We start from the raw sequence: 9017 nt of genomic DNA, 5'->3' as shown, positions 1-9017 counted from the left end.
GTCCCTTCTCTATAGGTCCGTGTGGTGACCACGGATTCCACATCTCCATCCCACTCATTCTCTTCATTCATCAACCTTTCCATATGAGCTTTCCACACCTGAGCTTTTTCCTCCTCATCTATGCACAACTTGCCAGATCCATCCCAAACACATCCATTCCCTATAACATCTTTCCTATCCCTCATTGACTGCTTTGCTACTTTGAACATTTTCCTCGAACTCACATCAGATTCCATTTCCTTCATTAACCTATCTGATGCTTTCGTCATTGCAGTTGCCACTGCCTGTTTTGCAACCTTCTTAGCCTTCCTATACTCAGACTCCGCTTCCTCCGTCATGTCCCTTCTCCATACCCTAAACCTCTCCTTCTTGACTTCCAAAACCCTTCTTATATCTTCATCCCACCACCACGTCTCACCATGCCTACACTTTCCTTTCGTCCATCTACATACTTTATCTGCCGTAGCCAACACACAGTCCCTGTATCTCTCCCAAACATCTCCATCCTTACCACTCTCCCAATTTTCAGTCACCTTCACTTCAAATGCCTTCCTCACCTCTGCATCCTGCAACTTCCATGTCTTTCTCTTTGCCACAAACTTATCCTTCTTCCTCCTCCCCATTTCTTTTGATGTCACATCCATCACAACCATACTATGCTGCAACATACCAGGTATCGCCTTCACATTCTTCACATACTTCCTATGTTTGGCCCTAATACGCCCGTAGTTATTTAGTATTTTTTGTTATTGTTGTTATCATTTTGATACCGTTGTTATTGTTATTTTTCTGATTATTGTTATTATTGTTGTTTGTATTTTAACTGTTATTGAGTTTCTTACTGTACTTTAATGACAAAGCGAAGAAAAAAATATAGCATTGAAATAATAAAATAGAAATGTAAATTGCCATTTTTTTTGTTTTATCTTTGGAGTTATTAAATCTCTATATATTTTTAAACGAAAGATCAAATTTTTATATCATAAAATCAGCAAAAGTTGGAAAAAATAAAGATTTTCGCATTTTATGGCGATTTTTAACTAGTTCGATCAACAATTTTTTGTAAAGTTGAGGGTTTTTATCTATATTTAATTAATAATATCTTATATTATTCAATCATTTAATATTATTTACTCGAAATAATCAGTTATTTTATAATAAAATTTGATACTTTATTGTAACAAATCTTGCCAGTAAGTTGGAGATTCGCTACGATTAAGAGATGTTTACTGGGTTTTTAAAGTTTAACGCTGACTTTGAGCAAACTTTTCCTACCGGATAATTACGTCAAAAACCTTCATAACAATGATATCAACGCAACCTGGGATTTGTCTTTGACAATAACATGTCTTTTAACCTTCCTACAAGGGCAGTTTCGAAAGAATGCTCTGGACAATTGCATAGGCTTAGGCGCATCAAACGACTTTTAAGCAAGCATACTCTTCAATTTGTTCATTCCTTTATCCAATCAAAAATAGACTATTGCAATAGTCTATATTACGACCTGTCTGGTGTAAATATGTCTAGACTGCAGTCGGTTCAAAATTGGGCTGCAATGTTGGTTTCAGGCGGCCTTAAATACGATCACATTAGGCCAATTCTTTTTGCTCTTCACTAGCTTCCGGTCATCAATTCATCAAATATGTCTAACGGTTTTTAAATGTATTAAGGGAGTTGCCTCTAAATATTTAACTGACAGAGTCATTTCTAGAACAATGATTTGCAATTTAAATTAATTTTATTTCAAAGTTCTTCAAATAAGATATATACGTAAAGTGTTTTGTTTGTCTGTTGCGTAAAATCTAATATGTAGGCTATTAAGCCCAATTTCATTATCAAAGTTAAATAAAATTCGATAAAACGTTAAAACAATGTTAATCATTAATTTTATAAAAAAAACATCGCTATATATATATATATATATATATATATATATATATATATATATTTACAATATTCTATAAATTCTACCGAATGTTTGGCGTTAATATGTTTGTAGTTCGTTTTTTCGATTTTTCTCACTAAAGTTTTTTGGTGAACGTTGTCAGACACCACGAAAACAAAGAAGTAATAAAAACTAGCATCGTAAATAGTGACAAAGAAGAATATGATGCTATCGATGAAGAAAAGGAGACCAAAAAAGATGACCAGCGAATAAAGAAACCTGACACCTAATTCGCATCAAAGTTCAATTTTACAACACCAAAGTTAATTTTTACAACGTCAAAGTTCATCTTGACAAAGTCAATATTTCCCTATATATATACAGCAAGGAGCACTGATGATGATTCATTCGGAATCGAAATATGGCCTTATTTGCAGCATGAATTCGAAAAATAAGTTTATTTTGAATTTTAATAAACTAAACGTTCACCAAAAAACTTTAATGAGAAAAATCGAAAAATCGAACTACAAACATATTAACGCCAAACATTCGGTAGAATTTATAGAATATTGTAAAAATTATGGTCTATTATTATGGTATATATATATATATATATATATATATATATAATACATTGTTATGTATAAACACGTTGTGTATATAAAATATATAGCTACATATATACTGAAACTGTTAAAAAAAATCTGAAAAGTCAGTATGATGTTGAGATAAGGAGAATTATCTGAATGAAACAATCGTTCTGTTTGCAACTTTGCATGGTCTGATTATTAACATACATTCGTATTTACAATTTATGAAAAATTTGCAGGCCAGTCAGAAAGATTCAGATAGTTTTTCAATATTGTGGAGAAAAAGATGAAAGAAAGCTTAGTTTTTGATCTGTAATTGGCCGTTATAGTTTGATGAAAGTCGTTGAAATTATAGAAGAATTAACATAACAAACAAATTAGGTCAATCTTCAAAAAACAGTTTAGAATGAATGAATAAAAAAAATATTGAAACAATTATTTAGGCGCTGCGCTGCTCCGAAGAATCTGTGGTGTCTGACGTGGCGACGATGGTGACGAAGGTGATTTGTATTGTTGTTCCGTTTTTTGTAGTTGTGGTTGATGTGGTTGCTGTGGTTGATGTTGTTTGAGAATGTCAGGCCTGGGTGGTTTGTAAAACCATTTTAGTCTCCAGAACCTTCTCCATATCTCAGACCTCAAAAGTTTTTTCTCTTTTTTTACTTTGGCTAAGATCCCTCTGTTCTCGATGGCTCTCCTCGACAAGTAAGGTATCACCTCTTCCACGGGTCCGTATGGTACGTACTTGTAGACGGAATAACCCGCTTGACCTAAATGTTTAGGAAAATTTTTGCAATAATTCAGTTCCCGTAATTATTACGCCATATTGGATTGTTTTATTTAAAATTATTTAGGATCCTACCATCTAATTTAAATACAGTTGCTAAACTGAGAAACCGAACTAAAAATGTTTATAAATGTTGAAACTGCTATTGTAAAGTAAAATTGATAAATATATTGTCTACAAAATTGAAAAAAAAAATCTATAAAGCGAACGACAATGAATGCGGATACCTAGCGAGAAACTTATCTGATCACACATTCCATACAACTGGCCGAAGCAGATCAGTTTGTCCGTAGATTTGATCTCGTACTCCTGCATCCTATGAATTTTTTTTGAGGTGATATACAAAAATTGGATTAAAAATATATAGAAACATTTTTTTTAATTTTCAGAAAAAAAAACAAAATTTAAAATGAATGTAAAATTGAAAGTTGGTCTCAAGCGTACTTCTTCAGCACCATTCTCACAGTATCTTCGTTGTGGGTGGCCATCATCACTGCTATTTTACCTTCAAGAAAGAATTAATGTACACGTCACGTGCAACTTGACTAGTTTACACTTGAAAATTTTCAAATAAATATAAAAATGTTCATTTCAAACTGTTCCTTCAACAAAAAATGATTTTTAGGATGAGTTAATAAGTATAATAATCAAATAAAATTAGGGAAATTTCCGATTTATTAAAGAAAATAGTTATTTCAAAGAAATTTTTTCAAAAAAAATTTTTCCCACAAAAATTACTCACTGACAGACTAACAGCCGAAATAACTCTTACGTGATGAAAATAAAAACGAAATAATTAGAAACCTTTTGGTCGTTCGTTGATACTCCTCATAACTTCACCTACTGTTTTCTCAAACATTTGACTGGTGGCTTCGTAAGAAGGGTTGATCGGGTCTTCGTAACCGAGGGTCTGAGCTCGCAGTTTCTCCTATCGGCGATCAAACCATTAAATTTTGAAAAATCAATTGAAATTTTATTAAAAACGTTTCAATTTATCAATAAATACTCATTGAAATTTAACTCGTTGAAACAAATTTACTATCAAATTAATAAGACCAAGAAAGATATGGCGAACTCGGTGTCATCTGCATTTTATTTCAAACCAGTCAAGCCCGACCATCGTTCATTCAAACAAACAACTAAGCTTGTAAGATACAAATAAGATTCGAAAATATCAGGGTTGTCATGTCATGGTACGAAAAAAAACTGACCACCAAACTTATAAGGTCAACCGCATCAAAACCTGATCAATATAAGCCCCGCGAACGAGTTTGGCCCCAAAATAAAAGTCTTCCCTTTTCGACAGTGCCAGGTCATTGCAGAGGAGGTTGTGGGCATCTTTCAAGTAGCACTGATACGTGTTGAAGACTGTCGCTTTCTTTCCATTATATTTCCTCATCATCTCCATGCAGAGACGGCTGATGGCCGCTTGGAAGTACGTCTGCTCGGCGTCAATCATCACACGCACATCCTTACTTTCGGCGTACTATTGGCGGGAAAATAAAATGAACATTATTTATTATTATATTTCAAATATTATTGATAACAATAATATTATTAATCATAGTTAATAGTAATTACTGGTATTAATAGATTTATAATAAATTACGCTTAAGTTTTGCGGGCTTGAGTTGAGACGATTGTATTAAAGTATTAAACCTTGAAAATTTGAAATATATATATATATATATATATAAAATTAAATTAAAAGTTAAACAATTTTTGTGGAATCAAAAATTGACTTTAAGAATTTTGTCGATCCTGTGAAGCATGTTCTTCATTTGTTCCTCTTCAACGTCGGTCAGATGTTTCACCAAGGGTTCCAACTTGCCGGTCTGGTTGGGGCAATTGTAAATTATTAAATTTAAAAACAATTAACTTGATAAGTTAAAATAATAATAATTATAATGCTGATGGCTATGGAGATGAAGACGACGACGATGATGACGACGACTATGACGATATGATAAAATATTTGCTAGTAGTCACCCTTAGATTTGGTACCCTGAGCAGTTTGGCGAGGCTGACGTTGACCTCGAGTAAGTTGTGCCAATCTAAGAGGTCAATTTCTCTGGATATTTGAAAAATTATAACGCAGAAATCAATAAAGGTTAAAGGTCGAACAAACGAAAGTTTAAAAAAAGTCTAAAAAGTTAAACTATACAAATTTAAAAGTTTCATTTAAACAAGATGTTAATGTTATTAGGGCGGTGAGATGTGTAATGCTTTGACGCACTTGGTCTTGCAATAATGCAGCAGAGTTCGGAAGAAAATAAATTCCCAAATGTCACATTTTTGTTAATTTTGAAAGTTTTTTAAAAATCTATCCACACACCTTTGATTTTTTTTTAAATTTAAAAAATTATTCACACACACACACAGACCCATCCTTGGTGCAGTCGAGCACGGTGAACCAGCGTTGCGTCTCCTCCTGGTCCAGATTGAAACTCTTCAGATGTCTTTCGAAGTCCTGCTTGGTGACCGTTCCAGTTCCGTAGCATTGAGCCAGTGTATCGAAGTATCGTCTGACACGTACCAACACCTCTGAAAGTTGTAACTGTGATGGAGACGGTAGTTTTTCTTTATTTTATTTCTTTTCCAAATTCTCTCTTAATTAATTTCCCAAGGTATCAACAGCACGTACAACATAACGAATGAAAATAAATTATGATCAAAAATACAAACGAGAAACTGCGGTCTTCCTAGCGCTGTCAACTTCACGGCGGCGAACCCAGTAGCGTTCGTGGCGCCTGAAACGAAAAGTTTTTGCAATACTCTCCAGTGAGTTTTTCAACAAACAAGAAGGGATTTCATAAATTATAATATCATAAAGACAATTAACCATTAAATTAAATAAAAAAATAAACATCATCGACCTTCTTGGAATTTTACAAATCTTTTATCCAGCGCTCATTCATTACCTTAACAAAGCCTAACTCTATGACCTTCGAACTAACGACCTTCAACCACTCGACCTTGACCTTTGACTCCAGAAACTGACCTGAAACGGCGTCGATGCCTCGGATGAAGTGCTGCATGTTCTCGTCGCACTGTTTTTCATCTTCGTAGAAGTAGGTCCTGGCACTGATCACGTGCTCCCGTCTGTCACCGAACTCGTACGAGGGGCTGAACTTTTTGTCGTCCGCTTTTTTATTTTTGTTAAATTTTTTTTCTTCATTAGTTTTTTTTATCTTTTTTTTTCATGGTGTTTTGGTTTAATTTCTTTCGTCATTCATTTCAATTTAAAATTCTTTTCGAAATATTAGAGCAAAATAGTTTTTATAAATTCATTTGAAGAATGTAATTCATACCGTCGCATATGGTCTTGTCGGCAGTACCCAGCGATCTGAAGTAAAATTTCACACCAATCAATTTTTAATTGAAAAATATTTTCAAGCGATTTTGGCCAGCATTCATTTCAAAAAGCCTTAGTCAGCCAGCAGAGTTATAAACTCTGAAATTATAAACAGAGTTATAATAACTAACAAAATATTAATATTTTTTTTTATTATTTTATTTAAAAATTTATAAATATTATGACACGTCAGTCGTAGTTTAAAATGAAGAAAATACCTGATTAAATAACTACTTTAACCCATGATGACATTCTTCAATTCATTACTATGCCAATGTATGCAAGCTGCACACACACACACACGCACGTACACATACACACACACACGCACGCAAACACGCGCGCCCAGTTGTCCATTTAATTAATTCATTAAAATCAACTATACAATAATTAATTATTCATTACATGCTATTCTTACATTAATTAATTAATTAAATTCTAGTAAACAAACATCATCTGTAACGCAATTTTTTGCTCATTTAAACAAGGCGTTCAATAAAATGACCATCCTTCGTATCGTAGTAGTTATCCGCAAAAGAAAGTTAATAAAAAAAGACACAGACACACACACAGACACACAGAGAAATGAGAGAGAGAGACACAGACAGAGAGAAATAAAGAGAGAGAGAGAGAGAGACACGCACACAGCACACACCGTTAAAGTAATGATATGAAAATAATGTTTAGTAGGTAGGTTTAGTTAAATAGAGGATAACTTTACATGTATGCTTTAAGAAAGATGACATTTGAAAATTAGTCATGTTGCTTTTAGAGTTGTTTTTGAATTTTTTCGGTTAAAAATTTTACAACTTTGTTTTACATTTTAAATTTATTAGTCTTACTTGCAGCTGATTTAGTTGACGGCTTTGTTGTTTTGTTTCTATTAGAATCAGTATTAGTACCACTACAGTAGTAGTAGTTGTAGTAGTAGTAGTAGCAGTAGTAACAGCAGCAGCAGCAGTAGTAGTAGTAGTAGTAGTAGTAGTAGTAGTAGTAGTAGTAGTAGTAAAGTAGTAGTAGTAAAGTAGTAGTAGTAGGAATAGTAGTAGTGATAGTATCAGTAGTTATTGTTTTTATTGTAGTAGCACTATTTTTATTTATTTATTTTTCTTATTATTTACTTATTTTTTAATTGAATTCGTTGTCATAACGTTGGAGGAACGAAGGAAAGAAATTCCTATTTGGAGACGAGACATGAAAGCAGGCGTTGTATGATAAAGTATAGTCAGTCCTCTGTTAGGAGAACTTCAAATAGGAGATTTTTTGAAACGTTTAAATATTTTAAAATGATCATCGTCTTACATACAAATACAACAATTTATATTTGTTACGAATATACGTATTCAAAACTTAATTAAATTATGAAAAAAATATTCTGTTTATTCATTCATTCATTCATAAATTCATTCATTCATTCATTTATTTACTATTGCCGTTCGTTTCAATCACCGCTGAATAGAATTTTTAAATCTCATTCTATGTCACCCCAACAAAGCTATACATTGTTCCTACGAATCGTGCCAGCCAGTTAAGTTAGTAAATAGAAAACACGTTAATGTTAACCATATCAACAGCTTTAAATACACACACACACACACATTTAAAACATGTTCACACACAACGACCATACAGACTCAACCAACAGTGCACGTACTAAGAACATGACACACGTGTTCGAAATTCAATTTAACGACGATTACATATATTTACTAAGATATTTTTCATTTTTTATTTCAAATTGAGAAAAATTCATTTTTTCATGGGATTGTCAGGAATTTTCAAAGAAAATGAAACAACATTAGACGAAAAACTTTCAACTCAGTGGTTCTGGCCTCTTCAACGTGATTATCCTTCTCTGCACTGTAGTCCAAGATGGACTTGACACCGAACGACATGTTCCTCTCGACCACTGGTTTGATTCTTTCTGCGTCTTCCCCGGCCACGAACTGACCATAGAAGGAAGCCTTCATTATCTTCTCGAATAAGTTCTTGCCGACCAACTTTCTCGCTAACTTCATGACCTGATTGTATTTTTTTGTTTGTTGGGTTCAGAGTTTGAGATCTGGGAATCTGATCTTTTTCGTTTTTGTTTTGAAATTTTTTTATTGTATAAAGGTTTGATCAATAAGTTTTAAATTTAGTTTGATTTTAAGTAATTTTAAAGACGAAGTGTTTAAAAGTTAAGCCATAAAACAGACATCTATCGTCAAACTCACAGACCAATCCTATTAATTTAAATAAACAATAAACGATCATTCAACAGACTTACAAAACCAGCCAACCAAGCAAATAACCAACCGACAGACCAGTCAACCAACCAACCGACCAACAACCAATCAACCAGCCAATAAATCAATCAACCAACCAACTAACTTTCTTATTATTATCCACTAGATAGTTGAT

The 9017-nt window shown here is 33.1% G+C and overlaps 1 protein-coding gene across 1 annotated transcript in view; it reads right to left on the bottom strand.

Annotated features, from left to right (window-relative positions):
- Positions 1–2910: 2910 nt before the first annotated feature.
- The window catches only part of HELRODRAFT_82857 (hypothetical protein), a gene marked incomplete at both ends in the record, with an annotated part of 6452 nt that continues 345 nt past the window's right edge, over positions 2911–9017 (bottom strand). Inside the window, 12 exons of the mRNA XM_009023066.1 lie at positions 2911–3242; positions 3487–3575; positions 3704–3764; positions 4064–4187; positions 4503–4745; positions 5002–5094; positions 5249–5330; positions 5638–5816; positions 5945–6009; positions 6261–6450; positions 8426–8635; positions 8988–9017. The exon at positions 8988–9017 is cut by the window's right edge and continues 345 nt beyond it. Coding sequence (XP_009021314.1) covers positions 2911–3242; positions 3487–3575; positions 3704–3764; positions 4064–4187; positions 4503–4745; positions 5002–5094; positions 5249–5330; positions 5638–5816; positions 5945–6009; positions 6261–6450; positions 8426–8635; positions 8988–9017 — 1698 coding nt within the window. The remainder of the gene's footprint in view (positions 3243–3486; positions 3576–3703; positions 3765–4063; positions 4188–4502; positions 4746–5001; positions 5095–5248; positions 5331–5637; positions 5817–5944; positions 6010–6260; positions 6451–8425; positions 8636–8987) is intronic.

This window comes from Helobdella robusta (assembly GCF_000326865.2).
Source record: "Helobdella robusta unplaced genomic scaffold HELROscaffold_34, whole genome shotgun sequence".
Lineage (NCBI taxonomy): Eukaryota > Metazoa > Annelida > Clitellata > Rhynchobdellida > Glossiphoniidae > Helobdella > Helobdella robusta.
Note: the sequence above shows the minus strand (reverse complement) of the source record. Positions and strands in the feature narration are given on the sequence as shown.